This window comes from Stenella coeruleoalba, assembly GCF_951394435.1.
Source record: "Stenella coeruleoalba genome assembly, chromosome: X".
NCBI classification, from domain to species: domain Eukaryota; kingdom Metazoa; phylum Chordata; class Mammalia; order Artiodactyla; family Delphinidae; genus Stenella; species Stenella coeruleoalba.
The window spans coordinates 34,956,718-34,984,376 of NC_137152.1; the positions used below are offsets into that span (position 1 = coordinate 34,956,718).

Genomic DNA, 27,659 nt, shown 5'->3' on the forward strand with positions numbered 1-27,659 from the left:
TCAGTGATATTGGCCTGTAGTTTTCTTTCTTTGTGACATCTTTGTCTGGTTTTGGTATCAGGGTGATGGTGGCCTCGTAGAATGAGTTTGGGAATGTTCCTCCCTCTGCTGTAGTTTGGAGGAGTTTGAGAAGGATAGGTGTTAGCTCTTCTCAAAATGTTTGATAGAATTCGCCTGTGAAGCCGTCTGGTCCTGGGCTTTTGTTTGTTGGAAGATTTTTAATCACAGTCTCAATTTCAGTGCTTGTGATTGGTCTGTTTATATTTTCTGTTTCTTCCTGTTTCAGTCTTGGGAGGTTGTGCTTTTCAAAGACTTTGTCCATTTCTTCCAGGTTGTCCAGTTTATTGGCATAGAGTTGCTTTTAGTAATCTCTCATGATCCTTTGTATTCTGCAGTGTCAGTTTTTACTTCTCCTTTTTCATTTCTAATTCTATTGATTAGAGTCCTCTCCCTTTTTTTCTTATTGAGTCTGGCTAATGGTTTATCTATTTTGTTTATCTTCTCAAAGAACCAGCTTTTAGTTTTATTGATCTTTGCTATTGTTTCCTTCATTTCTTTTTCATTTATTTCTGGTATGATCTTTATGATTTCTTTCCTTCTGGTAACGTTGGGGTTTATTTTGTTCTTCTTTCTGTAATTGCTCTAGGTGTAAGGTTAGGTTGTTTATTTGAAATGTTTCTTGTTTCTTGAGGTAGGATTGTATTGCTATAACCTTCCCTCTTAGAACTGCTTTTTCTGCATCCCATTGGTTTTGTGTCGTTGTGTTTTCATTGTCATTTGTTTCTAGGCACTTTTTGATTTCCTCAGTGATCTCTTGGTTATTTAGTGGTGTATTGTTTAGCCTCCATGTGTTTGTATTTTTTACAGACTTTTTCCTGTAATTGATATCTAGTTTCGTAGTGTTGTCGTTGGAAAAGATACTTGATGTGTTTTTAGTTTTCTTAAATTTACCAAGGCTTCATTTGTGATCCAGGATATGATGTGTCCTAGAGAATGTTGCATGAGCACTTGAAAGTGTATTCTGTTGTTTTTGGATAGAATGTCCTATAAATATCAATTAATTCCATTTAAAGCTTGTTTTAAAGCTTTAAGTCGCCTACCGTGATTGTGTTGCTGTCGATTTCCCCTTTAATGGCTGTTAGGATTTGCCTTATGTATTGAAGTGCTCCTATGTTGGGTGCATAAATATTTACAATTGTTATATCTTCTTGGATTGATCCCTTGGTCATTATGTAGTTTCCTTCTTTGTCTCTTGTAAAAGTCTTTATTTTATAGTATATTTTGTCTGATATGAGAATTGCTACTCCGGCTTTCTTTTGATTTCCATTTGCATGGAATATCTTTTTTCGTCCCCTCTGTTGCAGTCTCTGTGTGTTCTTAGGTCTGAAGTGGATCTCTTGTAGACAGCATATGTATGGGTCTTGTTTTTGTATCCATTCGGCCAGTCTGTGTTTTTGGTTTGAGCATGTAATCCATTTACATTTAAGGTAGTTATCGATATGTGTGTTCCTGGTACCATTTTCTTAATTGTTTGGGTTTGTTATTGTAGGTCTTTTCCTGCTCTTGTGTTTCCTGCCTAGAGACGTTCTTTTAGCATTTGTTGTAAAGCTGGTTTGGTGGTGCTGACTTCTCTTAGCTTTTGCTTGTCTGTAAAGGTTTTAATTTCTCCGTTGAATCTGAATGAGATCCTTGCTGGGTAGAGTAATCTTGGTTGTAGGTTTTTCCCTTTCATCACTTTAAGTATGTCCTGCCACTCCCTTCTGGCTTGCAGAGTTTCTGCTGAAAGATCAGCTGTTAACCTTATGGAGATTCCCTTGTATGTTATTTGTTGTTTTTCCTTTTCTGCTTTTAATATTTTTTCTTTGTACTTAAATTTTCATAGTGTGATTAATATGTGTCTTGGCGTGTTTCTCCTTGTATTTGTCCTGTATGGACTCTCTGTGCTGCCTGGATTTGATTAACTGTTTTCTTTCCCATATTAGGGAAGTTTTCAACTATAATCTCTTGAAATATTTTCTCAGTCCCTTTCTTTTCCTCTTCTTCTTCTGGGATCCCTGTAACTCGAATGTTAGTGCATTTACTGTGGTCCCAGGGGTCTCTGAGGCTGTCCTCCGTTCTTCTCATGCTTTTTACTTTATTGTGCTCTGTGGTAGTTATTTCCACTGTTTTATCTTACAGGTGACTTACCTGTTCTTCTTCCTCAGTTCTTCTGCTATTGATCCCTTCTGTAGAATTTTTAATTTTATTTATTGTGCTGTTCATCATTGTTTGTTTGCTCTGTTCTTCTAGGTCCTTGTTAAATGTTTCCTGTATTTTCTCTGTTCTGTTTCCAAGATTTTGGATCATCTTTACTATCATTACTCTGAATTCTTTTTCAGGTAGACTGCCTATTTCCTCTTCATTTGTTTGGTATTGTGGGTTTCTGCGTTGCTCCTTCGTCTACTGTGTGTTTCTCTGTCTTTTCATTTTGCTTAACTTACTGTGTTTGGGGTCTCCTTTTCACAGGCTGCAGGTTCGTAGTTCCCGTTGTTTTTGGTGTCTGCCCCCAGTGGCTAAGGATGATTCACTGGGTTGTGTAGGCTTCCTGGTGGAGGGCATTCGTGCCTGTGTTCTGGTGGATTAGGTTGGATCTTGTCTTTCTGGTGGGCAGAACCATGTCTGGTGGTGTGTTTTTGAGTGTCTGTGACCTTATTATTTTAATTTTAGGCAGCATCTCTGCTCATGGATGAGGTTGTGTTCCTGTCTTGCTAGTTGTTTGGCCGTAGGGTGTCTAGCACTGTAGCTTGCTGGTCGTTGAGTGGAGCTGGGTCTTAGCGTTGCGATGGAGATCTCTGGGAGCAGTTTCGCCATTTGATATTTCATGTGCAGCCTGGAGGTCTCTGTTGGACCATTGTCCTGAACTCGGCTCTCCCACCTCAGAGGCAGAGGCCTGACACCCGGCTGGAGCACCAAGACCGTATCAGCCACATGGCCCAGAAGAAAAGGGAGAGAAAAAGGAAGGAAGGGAGGGAGAGAGGGAAGGAAAATTATTAAAAATAAAAAAATTAAAAAGTAATAAAAAAGAAGAGAGCAGCCAAACCAAAAAAGAAATCCACCAATGATAGCAAGTGCTAAAAACTATACTAAAAAAATAATAAAAAGAAAAACGGACAGACAGAACCCTAGGACAGATGGTAAAAGCAAAGCTGTACAGACAAAGTCACACAAAGAAGCACGCACATACACACTAACAAAAAGAGAAAAAGAAAAAAATATATATATATAAAAAAGGAAGAGAGCAACCAAATCAATAAACAAATATACCAATGATAATAAACTCTAAATACTAAACTAAGATAAACATAAAACCGGAAACAAATTAGATGCAGAAAGCAAACCCCAAGTCTACAGTTGCTCCCAAAGTCTACCGCCTCAATTTTGGGATGATTCATTGTCTATTCAGGTGTTCCACAGATGCAGGATATATCAAGTTGATTGTGGAGATTTAATCCGCTGCTCCTGAGGCTGCTGGGAGAAATTTCCCTTTCTCTTCTTTGTTAGTACAGCTCCTGGGGTTCAGCTTTGGATTTGGCCCCGCCTCTACGTGTAGGTCGCCTGAGGGCGTCTGTTCTTCACTCAGGACGGGGTTAAAGTAGCAGCTGAATAGGGTGCTATGGCTCACTCAGGCCGAGGGGGAGGGAAGGGTATGCAATGCGGATGGAGCCTGCCGCGGCAGAGGCCGGACTGACATTGCAGCAGCCTGAGGCGCGGCGTTTTTTCTCCTGGGGAAGTTGTCCCTGGATCACAGGACCCTGGCAGTGGAGGGCTGCACAGGCTCCCGGGAGGGGAGGTGTGGATAGTAACCTGTGCTTGCACACAGGCTTATTGGTGGCTGCAGCAGGTGCCTTACCGTTACTTGCCCGTCTCTGGGGTCTGTGCTGATAGCTGTGGCTCACGCCCGTCTCTGGAGCTCATTTAGGCAGTGCTCTGAATCCCCTCTCCTTGCACACCCTGAAACATTGGTCTCTTGCCTCTTAGGCAGGTCCAGAGTTTTTCCAGGACCCCCTCCCGGCTAGCTGTGGCACACTAACCCGCTTCCGGCAGTGTTCATGCAGCCAACCGCAGTCCTCTCCCTGGTATCTGACCTGTGAAGCCCGAGCCTCAGCTCCTAGCCCCTGCCCGTCCCGGCGGGTGAGCAGAGTAGCCTCTCGGGCTGGTGAGTGCTGGTCAGCACCGATCCTCTGTTCGGGAATCTCTCCGCTTTGCCCTCCGCACCCCTGTTGCTGTGCTCTCCTCCGAGGCTCCGAAGTTTCCCCCCATCTCCACCAGTGAAGGGGCTTCCTAGTGTGTGGAAACTTTTCCTCCTTCACAGCTCCCTCCCAGAGGTGCGGGTCCTGTCCCTATTCTTTTGTCTCTGTTTTTTCTTTTGCCCTACCCAGGTACGTGGTGAGTTTCTTGCCTTTTGGGAAGTCTGAGGTCTTCTGCCAGCGTTCAGTAGGTGTTCTGTAGGAGTTGTTCCACATGTAGTTGTATTTCTGATGTATTTGTGGAGACGAAAGTGATATACACGTCTTACTCCTCTGCCATCTTGAAGGTCTCCTATATGTCTATTTTAAAGCCAGTAGCATACTGTTTTGCTACTTTAGTCTTGAAATCAAGCAGTGTAAGTTTTCTGTGTTCTTTTTCAAAATTTTGTTTTTTTCTAGGTCGTTTGCTTTTCTATATACAGTTTAGAAGCAATTTGCCAATTTCTCCTGCTAGGATTTTGATTGGGACTGCATTGTATGCATTGACCAATTTGGGGAGAATATCTCTTTTTAAAAATAATGCATTTGTTTGTCCACAAACATGGTATATCTCACCATTTATTTAGGTCTTCTTTAATTTTCTTCAGCAATGTTTTATTGTTTCCATCGCACATTTTTCCTTGTTAAGTTTATCTCTAGTTTACTCTTTGATGCTGTTGTGATTGGAGTCGTCGTAAAATTTTATTTCCAATTATTGTTGCTATTGTATAGGAGCAGAAAAGATTATTGTACATTTACCTAGCATCCTGCTATCTTGATAAATTATTAGGTCTGGTAGCTTTGGTCTAGATTTCAGAGGATTTTCTATGTACGTTATCATGCTGCTTGCAGATAAATACAATTTTTCTTTTCTAATCTGTGGTTACTACTTAATCTTTTTCTTGCCTTGTTGGATTGGCAAGGACCTCTAGTATAGTGTTGAATAGAAGGGAACATCCTTGTGTTGTTCCTGGTCTTTGGGGGAAAACATTCAGTTTTCACCCTTGAATACGATGTTAACTGTAGAGTTTTTACAGATTCAGATTGAAGAAGTTTCCTTCTGTTACTAGTTTTACTTTGAGATTTCTTTTTTTTTGTTGTTCCTGTTTTCATTTATAATGAATAGGTATGGAACTTGTCAAGTAATTATTCCTTCCTGTATTGAGAGTCTATGGATTTTCTTTCTTAATGTGTTATACAGTTAGGTACATTGCTTGATTCTTTTTTTTTTTTAAAGCTGTTCCTTGGATAAACCCCTGTTAGATCTGTTATCATTTTTATATGTTGTTGGCTTCATTGTAGTAATAATTTGTTGAGCATTTTTGCATCTTTGTTCATAAATGATATTACTCTAATTTTCTTCTTACAACTTCTGATTTTTTTCCATCAGGATAAATCTGGCCTCATGAAAAGAGTGGGGAATTGTTCTCTCCTCTCTATTTCTGAGTGTATGTATAGGGTTGGTATTATTTCTTCTTCCAGTGTTGAATAGAATTTATCAGTAAAGTCAGCTGGACCTAGAGTTTCTTTGTGAATAGTTTTTAACTACAATTTGAATTCCTCTAATATGTACAGGTCTATTCAGGTTTTCTGTTACTTCTTGTTTCAGTTTTATTTTGTCTTTCAAGGAGTTTGTCTCTTTCATAAAATTTCACATTTACTATTTTTTCTGTCATAACCCTAATTTCCTTTAAATAACTATAGAATCTGTATATTGTCTTTCATTCCTGATATTGGTAATTTGGTCTTCTCTTCTTTTCTTGGTCAGGCTGGCTGGATGGTTACCAATTTTATTGATGTTTGCAAAAAGTCAAATTTTTGTTTTGTAGTTTTTTTCTTCAGTATTGTTTTCCTGTTTTACATTTCATCCAATCCCTATTTCATTGATTCCTGATTGTCTTTATTATTTGCTTCTGCTTACTTTGTGTTTAATTTTCTTATTTCCTAAGATGGAAGCTTAGATCATCGATTTTCTACCTTTTTTCTCTAATTCAAGTGTTTCAAAGTATGCATTTTTCTTAGTATTGATATAGCTGTATCTCACAAATTTTATATTTTTAATTTTCATTGTCATTCATTTGAAAGCATTTTCTACTTCACTTCCACTTTCTTACCCATGGTTATTTATATATATATTGTATAATTTCAAAATACTTGGGTTATTTTAGCTATCTCATAGTTAGTAATTTTTGTTTCATTTATATAACATACTCTATGATTTCATTCTTTCAGAATGTATTGAGACTTTATTGGGTCAGCACTTGAAAAGAAGCACATGATTTGCATTTGTTGGTTGTATTGTGGTATAAATAACAGTTAAAGATATTTGAAGGTATTTTTCTTAAACAATTTTTTTTGTCCTTGTCATTTGCTGACAGGTTATTATCTCTTCTTGTGATGGTAGAATTGTCTTTCTTAATTTTGCCCTTTTGTTCTTTAATATATTTTGAAACTCTCTTATTAGGTACACACACATTTGTTACTGTTATTTTTACCTGATGAACTGACCCTTTTGTCATAAAGAAATACTGTTTTTTACCTTTAGTAATTCCTTTTGTTTTGACATGTGTTTTATCTGATTTTAATTTAGCTATTCCTTTCTTCTTAGGCTTGTTATTTCTGTGAGATATCCGTTTCTTTTTTTTCTTTTTTCTTTTTTTTTTTGCGGTACGCGGGCCTCTCACTGTTGTGGCCTCTCCCGTTGCGGAGCACAGGCTCCGGATGCGCAGGCTCAGCGGCCATGGCTCACGGGCCTAGACGCTCTGCGGCATGTGGGATCCTTCTGGACTGGGGCACGAACCCGCATCCCCTGCATCGGCAGGCGGACTCTCAACCACTGTGCCACCAGGGAAGCCCGAGATATCCTTTTCTTTTCAACCTTTTGGCATCTTTATATTTATAATACTTTTATAGGTAGCTTGTTAAATGGGTCTTGCTTTTTTATCCAATCTGAAAGTCTCTGTTTTTTACTTGTGCTGTTTAGCCACTGATAGTTAATGAAATCATTGGTATGATTGGGTTTGTGTCTTTCATTTGATCTTTCCTTTTATGTTTATTCCCTTAATTTCTTGGTCTTATGTTCTCCATACCACTCCCCCCCTTTATATTTCAATCTGTTTTACAATTTTACTTTACTTTTCCTATTGACCTTTTCACCTATTCTTCTTTTCATTATTTGTTCAGTGGTGACTCTAGGGATTATAGTGTATAAACCCTTTAATTTTTCACAGTCAAGTCTCAGTATTATACCAATTCACATAAAATGTAGAAAGTTTGCAGTTATATAGGTCCACATCGTACCCACTCATGTCCTTTACGTAATAGCTGTTACGTGTATTAGATCTACGCAAGGTGATGTTATTTTGCTTTGAACAGGCCCATATATTACAGTGTAATAGTAATTTTATTTACCCATATTGTTACCATTTCTGATGCTCTTCATTACTTTGTATGAATTGTTACCATGTACTGTCATTTTCTTTTTGGCCAAAGAACTTTGTTTAGCATTTCTTATGGTAAAGGTATGGCGGAGATGAATTTCTTTTATCTGAAAATATTTTTTGACTTAATTTTAAAGGGCATTTTTTCTTGATAGAGAATTATGGGTTGGCTTGCTTTTTTAAAAAGTTATTGTAAAATATTGGCTATATTCCCTGTGGTGTACAATATATCCTTGTAGCTTATTTAGTTTATACATAGTAGTTTGTATCTCTTGATCCCCTACCCCTATCTTGCCCCACCCTCCTTCCCTCTCCCCTCTGGTAACCACCAGTTTGTTCTCTATATTTGTGAATCTGTGTTTGTTTTGTTATATTCATTTGTTTGTTTTATTTTTTTAGATTCCACATATAAGTAATAACATACAGTATCTGTTTTTCTCTGTCTTATTTCACTAAGCACAATACCTTCCAGGTCCATCCATGTTGATATGTATTTATTCTATTGTATATATGTACCACATCTTCTTTATCCATTTGTCTGCTGATGGACACTGAGGTTGATTCCATATCTTGGCTATTGTACATAATGCTGCCATGAACATTGGGGTATATGTATCTTTTCAAATTAGTGTTTTTGTTTTCTTCAGATATATACCCAGGAGTGGGATTGCTGGATCATATGGTAGTTTTATTTTTAGTTTTTCGAGGAACCTCCATATTGTTTCCCACAGTGGCTGTACCAGTTTACATTCCCACCAACAGTGTACAAGGGTTCCTTTTTCTCCACATCCTTGCCAACATTTGTTATTTGTGTTCTTTTTGATGATAGCCATTCTGACGGGTATGAGGTGATATCTCATTGTGGTTTTGATTTGCATTTCTCCAACGATTAGCATCTTTTCATGTGCCTGTTTGGCCATCTGTATGTCTTCTTTGGAAAAATGTGTATTCAGATCTTCTGCCCATTTTAAAGTCAGATTTTAAAAAAATATTTAATTTGTATGAGCTGTTTATATATATTTTGGATATTAACCTGTTATTGGTCATATCATTTGCAAATATTTTCTCCCATTTGGTGAATTGTCCTTTTTGTTTTGCCGATGGTTTCCTTTGCTGTGCAAAAGCTTTTAAGTTTAATTAGGTCTCATTTATTCATTTTTGTTTTTGTTTCCTTTGCCTTAAGAAACATATCCAAAAAAATATTGCCATGATTTATGTCAAAGAGTGTTCTGCCTGTGTTTTCTTCCAGTTTTATGGTTTTACAGTCTTACATTCAGGTTTTAAATCCATTTGAGTTTATTTTTGTATATGGTGTGAGAAAATGTCCTACTTTCATTCTTTTACATGTAGCTGTCCAGTTTTCCCAGCACCACTTATTGAAGAGATTGTCTTTTCCCTATTGTGTATTCTTGCTTCCTTTGTGTTTGTTTATTTTTGAAGTATAATTGACCTACAGCACTGTGTTAGTTCCTGTTCTGCAACATAGTGATTCGATATTTCTGTATGTTTCAAAATGATAACCAGGATAAGTCTAGTGTTTTTTTTTTTTTTTAAGTGAAATTCTGGTGTCTTCTTGCTTCCATACTTCCTGATGAGAAATCAGTTCTTAATTGAACCTCTCCTGGCTGGGTCCTGTGAATTATACTTAAAACAGATTAACAGGAGGGAAAAAACAGTTTGTTTACACATGCAATGCATATTCATTCAGTAGAACTCAGTGATGAGTAACTCAAAGGGGTGGTTAGAATTTGAGGCTATATACCAACTTAGTAGGTGATGAGAAGAGCAAGAAAGGGCACTTAAAGGAAAACAAATAACTTTTTGGAAAGATAAGTAGGCCCTTAAGAGAATAGATGGGAGATATGATGTATTATGATAATGTCTGTTAGAGTTTCTACCGGGAGGGGTATATGACAGTTTTATTATTTTGGGAGGCTCTGCTTTTAGCATATATAAGGGATTTCAGGAACTCAAATGCCTCCAGCTCAAAATAATTCTTAGGTTAAACCAGCACATCTAGGGGTATCCTGTCCTGATCCCCTTCAACAACTATAACAAAACCTAAACTCATTCATGAGTCAGGAAGGTTTAAAAATTGCTGTTATGGTTTATGGTATAAAGTAGGAAGGTAGGAATAAAAAATTGTATGTACACTGTTAATGCTGCTATGTATTTCATTATATAAGTAGAAGACTGTAAGGAGATAAACGTTAAAATATGAAGAAGTGCTGGTGCTTCCTGATGATTTTTTTTTTTTTTTTTTTGTGGTATGCGGGCCTCTCACTGTTGTGGCCTCTCCCGTTGCGGAGCACAGGCTCCGGACGCACAGGCTAAGCGGCCATGGCTCACAGGCCCAGCCGCTCCGCGGTATGTGGGATCTTCCCAGACCGAGGCACAAACCCGTGTCCCCTGCATCGGCAGGCGGACTCTCAACCACTGCGCCACCAGGGAAGCCCTCTGATGATTTTTATCATGTGTACTTTACTAAACAATTTCTGTATATATTCATTTATGATTGTGAACTTTTAAATAAATAAAACTGACTTTTTTCTTCTTTTTTCCCCACTTGTATTTAAGAAAAGAAAGAAAAGGTTTGAGTTATGGTAGTATGCTTGTCTAAAAGAACCATTGATTAAATGTTGTGGAAAGATGGAGAGCAACCTTTTTCAGTATAAAATATTATTTGCCTGTTAATTGTGCATTATGTGTAATTTTGGGGGGTATATTGATTCATTAAAATATTTGTGGGTACAGTTCTTCTGATTAACAAAACCCCTTTAAATTAGTTCATTATCTTAAAAAAACATCTTGCTTTTACAATGGCTTTGAGAGAATTGGGTTAAAATTTAATTTGGGACAGTGAAAAAATATTGAAGAGCAAATTTACATATATCTTTGTATGTGTATATAAAATATCATGGAGCTTTATAATATTACTGCTGAAAAAGATGGAGTGTTTCAGGAACTCAAAGCTTGTAGAGATTACTTTGCATGTGTTTTTGGTATGCTAATTATAAACAATTCTTGTCCTTAAAGTACATTCACCAAGAAGGTCTATTTTAGTCCTTGATTCAATACATGTTAGAAAATTGTAATGCTGCATTTCTTACCAGCTCTGAAAATTGTGCTGGCCTTCTTTCCTAATTGGGGCTGAGTAGTAAGGTTTTCTTTTTTCCATTTAGCTACCATATGGTTTTATTTTTTTGTTAATGTAGTACTGATGTGGGATTAGGGATTAATGTTGGGTAGGGGAGAGATTTTGGGGAGAGAATTGTTATAATGGAAAAACTCACGGTTTTCCCAGTTCAGATTCATGTTTTGAGTTTAAAAATACATTGAGTATTTAAATATATCAATATTGAAGTGCTTTATAACGTGAAAATATTTAGAACTTTATGGAAGGCAGAACTGTAATTAATATTTCAACAAGTTTAAAGCTTAAATTAACCTGGAAAAAAACCAAAACAAAACTTTTTTGCCCAGAAAGGCAGAGAAAGAGAGTGAGATCTTTTAAAGAATATATACGAAAAGTTAAAAAGCAGTATATTTGAGAATAAGGATGTCAACTGAAAAAACAAAAACACAACCTGAAAGTTGAGAATTATGTTTAATTCAGGGACCTTACTGAGGACTGTAACCCGGGAAACAGCCTCTCATATAGCTCAGAGGAACTGTTCCAAAGAGGTAAGAGAAGAGCCAGGATATATAAGAGTTTTTGCTGGGGGGAAAAAAATGTAGTCAAACATAATGATTTTAGTGCTTTTCTGTGTATGGGAAGATGCAAGAGTCTGGGCTCATTGAAATTTCTTTGATATGCATCTTGACTATCAAGGGCCAGTATCCTGGTTTTTCTCCATCCTGAATTCACTTGAAGGTGCACCTTGGTGAGTGTGTGTGTGTGGTGGGGGGGAGCAGCAGCTGATGGCTTGATGGTTGGCAACATTCCTTGTTTACTGGAATGACAGGTAACATCTTTTTGTCCACAAGGGTTAGTTTCTTTAGAAGTTTTACAATTTTACAAGCAGACCACATCCTAGAAATCATTATTTAATTTCTTTTACTTTATGGGCTAGACTGCATTCAGGTCTGCACAAATTGGTGGATGAACTAGTGGAACCTGCACTCATCTTCTGACCTATCCATGACTTCTGTTACACTATTTATGTCGGTCACTAACTGGCTTTTACTGTCATTGACAAGGGCTTTGTTGGCAATACAGGGATAAGTAAGATAGTTCTGCTCTCAAGTTGCCCATATTCTGGGTGAGGGAGGCACAAACAAGCATAAGCTTTTGGAAGTGATATATTAGAGGTGTTCAGGAGTGAGGCAGAAGTACGTCTCTTTGTGTAAGGAGTATGGGAAAATCTGAGTGGGAATTAGAGAAGCTCCACAGAACAGTTGAGACTGGAGGGAAGGATTAATGGGAGTTTTCCAGGTAGGAGACGTGGAAAGCCTTTTAAAGAAGAGAACTGAGTCAGCCAGCACATGAAAGAAAGTACAGTAGGTGTTCAGGGAACTCTCCCAAGTTCTTGGTCTAGAGCAGAGGTCCAAATACTTTTTCGAAAGGGTGAAAAAGTAAATATTTTAGGCCTTGTGGGCCAAGAGGCAAAATTATCTATTATGTAGGTACTTAGCTAATCATTTACAGTGTAACCATCATAAAATATAAGAATAATTTTTTAGCTCCTGGGACTTGAAGAAAAAATTTTGACTGGCCATAGTTTGTGGCCCCCTGTTTTAGACCCTGGGGTAATTGTTAGAGGCCTCAAAGTGGGGAAAAGGAAGGCAAGGGCCAGATAGATGGTAAAGTGGGTTTGCAACAGTTAGCACAGATCTGGAGTCTTAGATTTGTCTTAATATTTGTTCAATATCTAGTCAAATTCTGTAGTGCTGGAAATCAGAGCCATAAAATTAAATAAATAAAACACAATGGCTTCCAGGGATTGATTGGAATTGTATTAACTTTGTACAGTTTAAAAAAGAAAAACTGTCATTGTCTTTCATTCAATAAAGTTTTATGGTATTTCCATATAAAGTTCTTATGCATATTATAAAATAATGTATTTTAGATCTTCTAGTTTTATTGCTGTTATAAATGTCATTTTAATTTCATTTTTATCTCTTTGCTGGAATATAGAACTACAGTTGGTTTTTATATGCTTTAAATTTACTGAGAACTTCACTAACTTTTACTAACTTGGCTAATTTGACTATGTTACTTTGGATTTTCTATGTAGACTATCCTACCTTTGTAATTAATGGTAACTTTGTTTCTTAATTTTTGTGATCTTTGCTCCTGCTACTGCAATAACTAGGATGACAGCACAGTATGGATTGAAAGAGGTGGTATAGTACATTTGTCTTGTTTATTTCCCTTCTTAAAGGGAACGTTTTAAATGTTTTACCATTAAACATGATTACTTTAAGTTCTTTTTTTGTAAATAGCAAACTAAGAATAGAAAGGAACTTCCTTACTCTAATGACAACCAACTTTAAAAATTTTCAGTTTAAAAGTCAGCATTTTTCTTTTGTATGCAAATACTTTTCCTGCATCCATTGAGGTAATTTTATATTTTTTTCTCCTTAAATCAATCTTGTATTTCTGAAGTAAGTTCAAATTGACAATAAGTTTTTATCGTTGTTAGTTATTTCTGGATTGGGGTTGCTAATATGTAGCATCTTTGCATCCTTGTTCATAATTCAAATTGGTCTATATTTTTTCTTTCTTGAGTTTTCTTTATCTGATGCCTTGGAGTTGGTTCTACATTCCAAGGAGCTGGTCAGAGGAAGAGGAAGCAGAGGGCAACAACCCTTTTCTTTAAGGCAGGGGTCTCCAACCCCCGGGCCACGTGGTCCCAGTCCGGTTGTAGCCTGTTAGGAACTGGGCCGCACAGCAGGAGGTGAGCGGTGGGCAAGTGAGCGAAGTTTCATCTATATTTACCGCCACTCCTCATCACTCCCATTATTGCCTGAGCTCCGCCTCCTCTCAGGTCAGCGGCAGCATTAGATTCTCATAGGAGCCCGAACTCTACAGTAAACTGCACATGCAAGGGATCTAGATTGCGCGCTCCTTATGAGAATCTAATGCCTGATGATCTGAGGTGGAGCTGAGGCAGTGATGCTAGCGCTGGGGAGCGGCAGCAAATACAGATTATCATTAGCAGAGAGGTTTGACTGCATAGAGACCATAATAAATCAATTGCTTGCAGACTCATATCAAAGGCCTATCAGTGAGTGACAAGTGACAACAAGCTCAGGGCTCCCACTGATTCTGCATTATGGTGAGTTGTATAATTATTTTATTATATATTACAGTGCAATAGTAATAGAAATGAAGTGCACAATAAATGTAATGCTCTTGAATCATCCCGAAACCATCCCCCCCGGCCCCCCAGTCTGTGGAAAAATTGTCTTCCACGAAACTGGTTCCTGGTGCCAAAAAGGTTGGGGATTGCGGCTTTAAGGGAATCATGAGATTATACACATCTCACTGGCGAGAACTTAGTAATTTGAGAACTCTTAGCTGCAACAGAGGCTGAGAAATGTCTTTATTTCGTCTTATCATGTTAATAGTTAGGATAGAAAACAGTAAGAGAAGATACACGTTGCAAAATAGACTGTACTACTAATAGAAATTAATTCATGTTATTGGTAAATAAGGGAATTACGTTGTATGATGTGGAAGTCTTACTGTTTCACTTAAGCTTTTTTCTGGATAATGGGGAGTATAATTATAAACTTAAGTAGGGAAGGGAAAAGTTCTCTCAGCTTGACTGCAGCACTGGTAGCAGGAGTTCTGTAGTCTAGATTTTAAGAAAATTAAGCACGAGTACCTTCATCCAGAGCTCTTCCTCAGAAAAGCAGGTTCCCAGTTTTGTACAGCTCTCAGCTATTTTCATTGTCTCAGCACCTTCCAGCTCTGCTCTAATTAAAGGATTGCCAGAATTGCAACTTCATTGTTTTGTTCATTTTTGATATCGACCATGGCAACCTATCATCATGCTGAGCTTCTTGCTTGAGTGGTTCAGGCTGTCTCCAGGTACTAGTTACTACTTTTGAAATCCTCTGGTTATAATGTTGCATAGGTCTTGAGCAGTCTTGTCCACAACTCTCTTTTATTTCTAAATCCTCTTGTTTTTAATGTGTAATTTTTTTTTTTACAGCATGTGAGACTTCCAAGAATTTTATCTGTCATACTGTATCCATTGAGCAATTACCATGTGCTAGATAGTTTTCTTGTTGGTGGTAGATACATTACCTCCTTTACTTCTCACAAAAATCCCAAGTGCCAGGTCATGTATAATCTTAATTCCTCAAAGCAACCCTATGAAATTGAGACTCAGTTAACTTGTTTTGTGAGTCGATAGTAAGTGACAAGCCAAGTCTGATGGCCTCTGTAGCCTGATTTCATGATCTCTATGCAATACTATGCATAGATTTTGGAAGCAGAACTACTTCTTCTTTTTGTTTAAAAATTTTTATTGGAGTATAGTTGATATACAATGTTGTATTAGTTTCATGGAAGCAGAACTTCTGCTCTAATGCTATAACTTTGGATCTGATTGATGTAATGAGCTTTGACAACCTCTTTTGCTATATTATTGTAACTAGGAGAAACTCTTACAAGTGTTCAAAAGGTAGTTTGGATTGTATTAAGGGAGTGATTCTGTATAAATTGAATCAGCACAGTGTTAAATTCTTTGATAAAAATGTGTAATAGGTTATTTAAGGCTGTAAGAGATTGATTTATTAGCAGTAAAACTTTCCTCAGTAACTTATATATGCTAGTTACTTTGCCATAGGGATCAAAAGATGACTTGAGCTCTATCTGCCTTTTTACAAGCTCATATTCTAGTAGAGGAGATGAAGGGCATATCTGTAATAGACATGAATATTCATTTGGAAACTTGCTTCAGAAAAACCTAACTCTGCACTTGGGAATGTGTCAGGTAATACTTGTGGAAAGAAGAGATGAATGATGTGTTAAAGGATAGATAGGAATTTTATTTATTTATTTGGTTGGTTCGTTGCGCCGGGTCTTAGTTGCGGCAGGTGGGTTCCTTAGTTGCGCCACGCATGTAGGATCTAGTTCCCTGACCAGGGATCAAACCTGGGCCCTCTGCATTGGGAGCATGGAGTCTTAACCACTGCACCACAAGGGAAGTCCCAAGGATGGATGGGAATTTGCTAGATTGAGAAATGAGTTGAAGGAAAGATGGCATTGGCTTTTTCAGCAGAGGAAGCAGACATGTTTAAAATCATGGAAATGTATAAGAGCATATTTTATTCATAGGCCTGCATGTCATTTGTCCTGACTGGAGTGGTGGCTGTGGGATTGGGAAAGTTGAGCAAGAGTCATATAACCAAGACCCTTATAGTCAGGCTAGGTTGTAGGTAATCTTCAGAGGAGTTTAAAATAGAGAAAGTGTCATGGTTGAGTTTTTCACAAGTTCACTGGTAATGGTGTGGAAGGTATTTTGAAAGGGGGGACATGGAAGGGGAGGCGAAGGTTTGGGAGCTGAGTTAGGAAGCTATTGAAACAGGTCAGGTAGACAAAGGCAAGGTCCTAAACTACCTAGAGAAAGGCAGTAGGAATGGAGAAGGGGATAGATTCAAAGGCTTTTTGATTGTAAAATGAGCTTTGTGAATAGAATGAATTTGGCTTATTGGTGGGGAAGAGTTGAGACAAGAAAAGTAGGATTACTTTTTGGATTGGTTAACTGGTGAGATTGCTACCACTATGTAAAATCTTCAGTACCATTAGAGCATCAGACTCTCCTCTGCAGTGTAAGATAATGGGATTTCAGGTATTTGTAGTATATTCAATAGGTGGAGAGTACCCAGAAGGCATTTGGAAATTCATTCCTGGAGTTCTGGAATGCCTTCATACTATTATATTTTTCTAATAGTCTGGCTTGATTTTATTTCTTAATGATATCTCTGCATAAAAAATTGTCTTCAGAGGTGATTACTGGAGTATGGGATGTTTGGAGATGCTACAATCAGATTGCCATTCTACCCAAATATTGGCAGTAGTATAACAATATCTTGATAATCTCATCATTTAGTCAGTTTTGTCTAATAAAATTTTTTTAAAAGCTTGAATATTTTACTAATATTCTCTTTGGGAAACAGCTACCCTCTTACTGCTGCATGCTTGTAGGATACTGGGTCTAAAACGTTCCTTAAAAAACCCAAACCATGCTAGATAGGAAATTGCCGTGTCCTCAAAGGGGGGGCGGGGCGGGGCAGTGTTCTGATCTTAAACTTACTGGCACTCTACTGCTGTCTTTAAAGCTTGTTTTCTTTCAAAATCATGATATGTCCATGATGGCCATTCTAGACCCTGCCCAGTCTGATTTTCATACAGGGTTGCTGCTTGTCACTGTTGGGAGGAAATGCCTTTTCCCTCTTGTAGTGTGGGTGCAGTGGTTGGGAGCCTGCAAATTAACTGACAATAGACAGATTAACAGGAGAAAAGACAAAGTTTGTTTACACATGCATGCTGGAGTTGCCCTGTAATGAGTAAGTCCCTCAATAGCCAGAGATAAAGGTTTATATATAAACCTAACAAAACAGTCTCAGGGTTTTGGGCTTCACTGAGAAAGTAGGAAAGGTTCTATTGGAGTTTTTGATGCTGATGGGCAGCTGAATTCACATTTCTCAATGCTAAGGGTCAGTATTTTCCCTGTTGGGGATCAGTGAAAACACCTTCATGGGACTCTCTGGCATTAGTGAACTGCTAACTTAATGAACCACACCCTGCCTTCAATATAAATTGATTGTAATCTTACTAAGTTATAATTTCTTAATTTGGGATTATGATGGGTACTGTGATACAGTCTAGGTCAGAGGTTGGCAAATTTCTTTTGTAAAGGGCCACATAGTAACTGTTTTAGATTTTGTAAGCTGGATAGTCTCTGTGTTGCAACTGTTCAGCTCTTCTGTTGGAACTGGAAGCAGCTATATAGACAATAAGTAAATGAGTGGGGGTATAGCTATGTTTCAGTACAACTTTATAAAAATAGGTGGCTGGCTGGATTTGGCCCATGTGCCATAGTTTGCTGACACCTAATATAGATACTCTAACCTCTAAGGATTTGGACTGAAGCAGGAGTATGTTTTATAAATAATACATTTCCCAGAAAGTTACTCCCCTAACTTCTCACACTGGATTGAAGAGTGACTATATCACATTTAAACTCATTTTCATATCAGTGCCTTTGCTTGGGTCATCCTTCTGCATAGATCTATGTTTCTCAATGGGGATGCTGTTGGCATTTTTGGTGAGATTGTACATTGGGAGGGAACACATCTTTGTCAGGGCACATAGCCATTCACACCCCCAGGTCATTATTTCCAAAAATGTGTGGATTACAACCCCTGGCTGAGATGGCTTATTTTTCCTTCTCCTTTCCCAGCAATACCCAAGTTCTACCTCTTTTCCTAGTCCTTATTATACTTCATTAACTCTTAAATGGCTGCAGCTAGGAATATATTATTATGCACTTAATTTCATAATCATTTGTCCTTAGATTGTAAGTTCATTGAGGATAGGAATTTTTGTCTTTTTTGCTTACTACTTTCTTCCCAGTGCTAATAACTCTGTTATGAATCATAGTAGGTGCTCAGTAAGTGTTTAAATTACATCGTTTACTGTTACGGAAAAATGAGACTTACCTCCTTGGTGAGATTTATAAGCTCCTGATTAATAGGGACCATCCCTCATACTAATTCTGTGTCACCCAGGAAACTGAACTTAATACTGAACTTAAATACTGGGTGGTTCAATTTACTAAACCTGTGGGCATCTGCTATGTGGAAGGCACTGTGTATGCTAGGTAATATACACAGATGATTAGCACTCCTGCTTTCGTTGCATTTGTGTCTGATGGGATGGAATTTAGTCAATACACAAATAGCAAAAATATATTATCAATAGTTAAGAGTGAGCTCTGGAGGCAGACCTAGATTCAGTTCCTATGTCTGCAACTGTCTCTTTGAGCAAGTTGCTTAATATCTCTTCATTCTTTAAATTTCTGCCACCTCAAAGGGTTGCTAGTACCTTTTAAAAGAAATGATGTTAGCATTTTGCATAAAATTAAGTTCTTACTATTATACCATAATGTCACATGCTAGAGACATTATGCTAAGGCCAAATTTAGAGGTTGGAAAGATTACCTCTGGTTTGAGGTGGGAGAAGTGGCAAAGCTTCATAGGGAAGATGACATAAATGCATCTAGAAGGATTGATAAAATTTATACAGTGGCAGGGATGGGGATAAGATTTCCTAGAGGGGAAAGGATGAGCTATGAACAAAAGAAGTTGAGAGAATGCAGGATGTGTACTGAAAGCAGAAATGTCCCTCAGTAAACTCATATTTCCACCACACCTTACACTGCCTTCTCTGGGCAATTACCTAATTTGGTGAAAGATGCTGTCTATTGTTATTCAACCATGCTCTCCTCCCCTCCATCTCCCCCACCTAGGGAGACAGTTGTGTTTCAAATCTAAACTTTTCTTGGGTAGAACATTTCATAACTCTGAATTTAACTACTCTTGTGTTCTGAACATCATCCATCCCACCCCCCAACACACACGCACACGCACACACACACACACACACACACACACACAGAGTAGTGTGCGGGGAAGTACATTTTAATCAGTTTGGCTTGTTCAACCCTTGAGTATTGTCCTCAATACCTAGTAAAAGTCCAGTCTATTTCAGGGATACAGTGGGGTCGTAAATGAATGATCCTGATTGAAGCCAGTTTCAACTAAATTTTAAAAATTTGAATATGAACTTTTGAAATGGATGTTGTCTGAGATCTTTGTGAATCCCCGTATTTGTGAATACCCTTGTAGCATGTAATTTTCTCATTCAGAAAATTGAGGGTATTGAGGATTTAATGAAATTAAATTTCCATGTTTATTACATTTTAAGATCTACTTAAGAAACCTTTTTTCAGTGTTTCCAGAAGTGTGGTTAGAATTCAAAGGAAATGCACAATATAACCCTAAAACAAGTTTTAGTATTAAAAATAATAATTGCATACCAAAAAGTCACCCAGCTATTTATTACACTTTGGTCTTTAAACATCACGGATTCTTTTTCTCCAGTCATTGAATGACAGCAGTTGTGGGATAAGTACTGTAGTTCCCTTACACCTAGCGCAAAATGACTCTGAGGAATGTTCTTCACTGTCTCCTAGAAATTCCCAGCAGTATTAAGTCCCAGTTGCCCACAGCTGCATAGTCAGCCATACTGTACCCTTTATTGGCTTCCTTCCCTTCCCTGCCTCACTTCTCTACTCCCTTAGTGGTGTTTCCTAGGGTAACTTCCCAAATAAACCACGTATACTAAAACCTTTTGTCTCAGGGTGTACTTCTGGGGAAATACAACCTAAAATAATACAGTAAGAAACATTTTAGTAAGAGTTTGAAATTTTTTAAGTTTTAGAACATAAGTTTGGAGAACACATAGTGGGTACTCAACTGTTTGCCCTTTTTGAAAAAAGGGAGTAGGTAGCTAGTTTCCCATATGGGGGCCAGAGGTCAGATTGAGTCTGGATGGGCATCTCTGTTTTGTACTGCAAAAGGAATCACTGATGTTTATAGCCCAAAATGTAAATGGCTAGGTGTCATTTTAGCATGTGGTTTTTTTTTTTTTTTTTTTTTTTTTTTTTGCTGTACGCGGGCCTCTCACTGTTGTGGCCTCTCCTGTTGCAGAGCACAGGCTCTGGACACGCAGGCTCAGCGGCCATGGCTCACGGGCCCAGCTGCTCCGCGGCATGTGGGATCTTCCCGGATCGGGGCACGAACCCGTGTCCCCTGCATTGGCAGGTGGACTCTCAACCACTGCGCCACCAGGGAAGCCCGCATGTGGGTTTTTTTAAATACTAAAATTTGTTCTACGTTTATATTGTGCATTTACTTTGAATTCTAACTACCTTCCTGGCAACACTGAACATAAAATTAAATCCAGTTCAAGAAACAGAAGGAACTAGAGGAAGAATACAGAGATACAAGCAAGAGAGAATAGGATAGCATAGACATTTTCTTATTCCTGAAAAATAGGTTTTTCTCTTAGATTACCCATAGAATTCTGCTGACAGACTTTTTTAAATTGAAGTATAGTTTATTATTCATTCATTCATTCATTTATTTATTTATGGCTGAGTTGGGTGTTTGTTGCTGTGTGTGGGCTTTCTCTAGTTGCAGCGAGCAGGGGCTACTCTTCGTTTCGGTGTGCGAACTTCTCATTGCAGTGGCTTCTCTTGTTGTGGAGCACGGGCTCGAGGCGCACGGGCTTCAGTAGTTGTGGCTCATGGGCTCTAGAGCGCAGGCTGAGTAATTGTGGTGCACGGGCTTAGTTGCTCCGCGGCATGTGGGATCTTCCCAGACCAGGGATTGAACCCGTGTCCCCTGCATTGGCAGGCGGATTCTTAACCACTGCGCCACCAGGGAAGCCCTAATTGAAGTATAGTTGAATTACAATGTTGTGTTAATTTTTGCTGTATGGCAGAGTGACTCAGTTAATGCATGCATACACACACACACACGAACATACATACATACATACACATACTTTTTTATATTACTTTCCATTATGGTTTATCCCATGACATTGAATATAGTTCCCTGTGCTATGAAGTAGGACCTTGTTGTCCTTCCATTCTGTATGTAATAGTTTGCACCTACTAACCCCATACTCCCAGTCCACCCCCACCCCCTGCAACCACAAGTCTGTTCTCTATGTCTGTGAGTCTGTTTCTGCTTTGTAGATAGGTTCATTTGTGTCATATTTTAGATTCCACATATAAGTGATGTTATATGGTGTTTGTCTTTCTTTTTCTGACTGACCACTTAGTATGATAATCTCTAGTTGCATCCATGTTGCTGCAAATGACATTTTTATGGCTGAGGAGTATTCCATTGTATATATGTACCACATCTTCTTTATCCTTTCATCTGTCGATGGACATTTAGGTTGTTTCCATGTCTTGACTATTGTGAATAGTGGTGCTATGAACATAGGGGTGCCTGTATTTTTTTGAATTATAGTTTTGTCTGGGTATATGCCCAGGAGTGGGATTGCTGGATCATATGGTAATTCTATTTTTAGTTTTCTGAGGAGCCTCCATACTGTTTTTCATAGTGACTGCACCAACCTAACATTCCCACCAACAGTGTAGGAGGGTTCCCTTCTCTCCACACCCTCTCCAGCATGTGTTATTCGTAGACTTTTTAATGATGGCCATTCTGACTGGCGTGAGGTGATACCTAATTGTAGTTTTGATTTGCATTTCGCTAATAATTAGTAATGTTGAGCATCTTTTCATGTGCCTATTGGCCATCTGTATGTGCTGACAGATTTTTTATTTCAGGGCAGGTTTGATTAAAAAGAAACCACAGAATCTGTCCCAGTTGATTGGATTCTGTGCCATCTGTTGACTCATCAGTTATTTTGATGTTTTAAAAATACATTGTAGGGCTTCCCTGGTGGCGCAGTGGTTGAGAGTCCGCCTGCCGATGCAGGAGACATGGGTTCATGCCCCGGTCCGGGAGGATCCCACATGCCGCGGAGCAGCTGGGCCCGTGAGCCATGGCCGCTGGGCCTGCGCATCCGGAGCCTGTGCTCCGCAACAGGAGAGGCCACAGCAGTGAGAGGCCCGCGTACTGCAAAAAAAAACACACAAAAAAACAAAAAAACCCCCAAAACATTGTAACTATATTGTAATGCAGGATAGGTTTTTAGTAACATAAAACATCCTGGATACCATATTTTATAGTATTTGTAACATATGTATTAGACATAAATGCTTTTCCTAAAAGTCTCTTTTTCCCTTTCTTTCCAGAATGCTGCCTTTTTATATGGTCTTGGTTTGGTCTACTTCCATTACAATGCATTTCAGTGGTAAGTTGACATAAAACTAATAACTCCAGTTGTTTTCAGTAAATGACTTATTTAGTTTGTATTTTTGTGTGTGTGCATAATAAATACAAAATATTTTAATATCACTAAGCCTACATTTCCCAATAATCTCCTGAAATTATTAGTTTGTTCCTTCAGGGATATTGACCTACCTTAGATTATTAGAAATATATGTGTTCCTAAAAGAATCTGGTATAAGATTCTGATTAAAGACGACTTAGATTAGAAAGCTTTGGGAATTTCTCAGTCACTTGTTATGGACTGGTGGTCCCCAGGTTATTGGAACTGGGGAATGACTCTACTCTCTATTCTCAAGTTGGTAAATGGTCTGTGATGAGCAGTATTTCCTTTTCAGACTTTTGGATATATTGACTGCTCCTTCCCTTCCTCCTTCACCAAAAGACACGCACACACACGAGTGTGCTAGTACTTTTCCAATTTCTAGTAACTAGGCACTAGATTATAAACTCTCAATTTTCTCTTCTATAAAATAGGAGTAATGGTACCACCTTCAGAGTCAGACATTAAATATGATAGAAATATATATAAGATTTTATAAACGGTTAAGTATAGGTCCCTGTTACTGTGGCCTTTGCCCCCTTGTTGTCTTTCTGTTTACCAGACAAGACAGTAACATTCTCTAGTGGAAAGAACATAGTTGAAAGATTGGTATTCTGGTCTCAGCACTGCCACTTAGTTTGATGTGTTTCCTCATTTGTGTGTGTGTGTGTTTTAGGTACATTACAGTTACTTGCCTTTTCTACTCTACAGAGTTTTGATGATCAAATGAGATAATGTACATTTTGCAAACTGTAAAGCCCTATGTAGACATTTTTTGAAATATATTCGACTTTGTCAGAGTGCCTTCTATTCTCCATAATTTTAAGCTGAATGGGTGCTGAGAAAGTCCAAAGGAACATTTTGACCAAAGGTTTTAACCCTGTCATATACCTGTTGGGCATCCTGGATATTTATTACAGAGCTTTTAAATATGCATTGGCAATGATTTGATGTGGTTTCTCTAAAGATGAAACTTAAGACATGAATGACTTTTCCCAGATGCCTTTTCTTTCCCGTTTGCTTTTGGTCCTGTTGGGTTTTGATCATCTATGGAAGCACTGCATTGTTAGAGAACACCTGTGTCGATAGAGTATTATAATCATTCAAATCACTCATTTTCTTTGTAAACAAAGCTATAATTGATCTTTATAAAGAAGCTTTGTAATATTTTTCTTTTAAATTATCCATCGTTGTAGAGCAAGCCTAAATTTAAGCCTCCTAACTTCATAGCCAGTGTATCATATGTAAAATCAAGAGTAGATTAGGACTGTTTTAAAATCTCTTTACTTTCTTGAAGATGCTATTCATAGAATTCACAATTCGAAACTTTTAGTACCAGAGTGGTCTTAAGAGATAACTTAGTTTTTTTCCCTTAATTTTATAGACGTAGAAAACAAGGGGTGTGTATGTGTGTGTAACTCAGTATTATATAACTGTTTAATTGGTGGCAGAAGCAAACTTATGCTCAGATTTCCCAGTCTAATTATTTTGTCTGTTGTAGTCTGTCCCCAAGTTTGAAGATTGATTGGTGGTTATTTTTTAATCAGTATTTGTAATTGTTCTCCTGGGCACATTGGTAAAATCTTTATGGCCAGCCAGAAATAATTTAGATGAAACTCAAGGCAAGGAACTCTGCAGTTTAGAAATGAACATGTATACCTCACACCAGTTAATTTTCACCTACCTGTGATAACTTGTGAACTCCCTGTAGATTGAAGATACAAGCATAAGATCAGTAGTGAGGTGAAGCCATCATCAGTTGAAAATTGGATTGCATTAAAAAGTATGTGACCATGTCAAGTTAGGGGGCTTGTAGTGTGGAAAATTATATCTTTTGATTCCTTATCTACATATGATTTCTGTGTCCTTCAGTTGGCTTAAGAAATGAAACTGAAATGATATAAGAATGATGCAATGTCTGAATTAGTAAGTGCCTTCTGTTCTGTTGATCCTGTCCTGGTTACCACCATTTTCTCATGTCTTGAGTTTCAGCTCTAGCTGCTCCCTAAAATGACATACCTCACACCCTCTCTTAATCCATCATGGATGTGTGTTTCCTGTCTTGCTGGTCAAATGTTCTTTCACAAACTCTGTGCCCCAATTTTTGCTTTCACTTATCTTGCTATTTCTTGAACAGCCACAAAACTAGGAGGCATGGAGTAGGTGCTTGGTGAGAGTTTTAGAGTGTAGCCTTAACGGATAGGAACTTCCTTAGGTTAAAACTATACTTGTGATTTATTTGGTTTTACTTATAGGTGGCTATTAATTTCTGGGAACAGACCCACCTCCACCCCCAACACATACTAAGTTCTTTGGGATTTGTTGAAAAAATATTTCCAGAGAAGAGTGTGGTATGCCTTTTTTGTATTGTTAGCTCAGAATGTTCCATCTCTTGTACATTTATAATTTAAGTAGAATTTAATATTTGTAAATGGTGTCTGTTGTTATTTAATTAGATTAAGTATTCGAGAATAATGTGTGCAACCACCATGTGTGTTGGGGTTGGTGATGGCGACTTAATAAATTATTAAGAGCAATTTTATTAACTGGTTTTATTTGTTAACCTGTTTGTCTTGTTTCTTGCCCTATTATGCTCCCCCGCCCCCTTTTTGGGGGGTGAGTTGATTTTATTGTTAGCCTCTGGATGAGTTCAGTTATTTGGTCAGTTTTTCCAGTTTCAATTTCAGCCTCTTAGAGGAGCCCATGTCAGAAAGTAGTAGAGCAACTGTTACATCCTCACTGGATTTATCATAATTATTTAATTTTACTATTATCATACACAGTAATCTGTGACCAAACTTAAAATAAATATAAGGAGGAAGGAAGACATAGAAGCCCATAGTAAAATGCATGCAGCAGAGAGCTAGAACCAGTATCTATAAAGCTGTTCCTTTCCATGTGCATGAGTGCATGCCCATGCCTTCACTTGTTCTTCTTCATGAGGATGGCATATTGCTAAGGGTACCTTGAACTGAGCTTTTCCTTGCCTTTGTAGTAAGAAAACTGTATCCTTGGGTGAAAGGAATTGAAATATATACAGTAATAAAGTATTATAACTTACAGCCATATTTCTAAATATACCTCCCTGAAAATCCTTATCATTCCTCTCTCTCTAGCCTATAACCTTTTGTATTCCCATTGATCAATATCAGAATGGTCTTATAGTGGCAAACCTAAGAGCTACATAATTCTGTGCCAGAGGCATAGGATTTTGGAAATTAGCTTCCCAAATCTAATTGATAAGCCCTGGTAAGGAAATGTAGTGATTATTATTATGTTGACATCAGCAAGGAGTAGGGTAATGAGATGGAGGTGAGTTTAAAAAGACAGAAATGTTAACACATTACAAGGGAACTTTCTCCAGGACTCATTTCCCTAGCGTGTACGAATTACAAGTGTTCTTAGGGGTGTAGGAATCTCTGCTCTCCTTGTAAAATCACTGCTTTGGGTGCAAACATAAACTTAATGTAGTTTGAGATAACCACCATTGATCCTGAGGCTTGTTTAGCATGGAGTCTGGCAAAAACTTAATATTTAATATATGTTTTTGAGCTATCATTTTGCAAACTAATGCTCTTAGATCAAAAGTTTTTTTCTATTAAAATAAAACTTCACGTTAACATATGTTGAGTTTATTCTGTTCGCTGCTGTTTTGAAGAAAATAGCAGATAACTAAGGCAGTTTTGGTAAAGTTATGCTTACCAGTGACACACAGATTGCCAGAGAGAATTTGGAAGGGTTTGGATTGATTAAACTTCAGGGAAATTATGAATAAAAACATAAAGTTTACAATAGGGGTGGGAAGAAAACATCCCACTGTCCACAGTGATGAAATGAAGATGGCTGGAGAGGGCAAAAGAACCAGGAGGTAATATATTAGCAAATGTCAATGTGAATAGCCTAGTGTATGATACTTCTAACTTATCCTCACATTTAAGGTCCTCTCTGTTTCAACCTCAGATGATCTTTCTAGACTTATTGTTCCCCTAAATATATTCTTTGTGTCAGTCACTACTGTATTAACATTTCCCTGAAAATGTCTTGAGCATTTTTTTACCTGCAAGTTGGTTTGTGCCATTTACTCTTTGGTCTGCCTTCTCCTTCCATCTCCACTTTAAACCTCTTACCTTACCTTACCTTACCTGTCTCTTTGAGTTCTTAATCAAATCTATTTGTCTCATTTAGAAGGAACCTCTAAATTTCCAAAAATATATGTATGTGTGTATAGAAGTGTGTATATCTGTTGTGTATATATGTTATTACTGATTTAGAGCTAGAATATGCTCCATTTTATTAGTATGAAAATTTATGGAATTAGTTCCTTTATCTCTTCAGATATCCCTGAGGGAACTCTCTGGACTCAGCATTATTAGCTTCAGAGAACTTAAAGTTTTATTATGTCTCTTTTCAAATGTACTAAAACTGTGCTAGGATGTTTAGTTAATATCATTATTTTTCTATAGTTTGGTAAAGTTCTAAAGGAGGCTTTTAAAAAAATGGCTCTAGAAATCTTATTAAAAATGACCATTGTTTTAAAATATATTCAGCATGTGTGTGTTTTTTGCAGGTAGTGCTATTGAAGTTATCATTTCCTTTTAAAACTTGTTAACAATGGCAAACATTAATTGCAAAAAATTTTAAACTGAAAATTGATAGAAATAATTTTGGTGGTATAAAAACATTCTTTAGATTTTAAGAAAATGCATGGATACTCAAGCATAGCAATATGCACTTGTTTAAAATTTCAGTAGAGACTGTACTTTAATATTTGAAAACTATAAACCTTTCCAGGTATTGTATCATTAAAAGTATTTTGTCATTTTAGGTAGCCATTTTTCATGTTCTAAAATTGTCTGTCAGTCAGAATACTGACATCAGCAGAATTTGTATGTGTTGGTGGTTTAGTCTAACTTCTGCTACACAGATCATGTTCTGGCTACATGTGGTTTGGTGAGA

The 27,659-nt window shown here is 37.7% G+C and overlaps 1 protein-coding gene across 4 annotated transcripts in view; it reads left to right on the forward strand.

Annotated features, from left to right (window-relative positions):
- Nucleotides 1-27,659, forward strand: part of KDM6A (lysine demethylase 6A) — a 209,086-nt gene that overhangs the window by 88,629 nt on the left and 92,798 nt on the right. For all 4 annotated transcript variants that reach the window (XM_079911712.1, XM_079911713.1, XM_079911714.1 and 1 more), the window contains exon 5: nucleotides 22,567-22,625. In XM_079911712.1, the coding sequence (XP_079767838.1) occupies nucleotides 22,567-22,625 (59 nt within the window). The remainder of the gene's footprint in view (nucleotides 1-22,566; nucleotides 22,626-27,659) is intronic.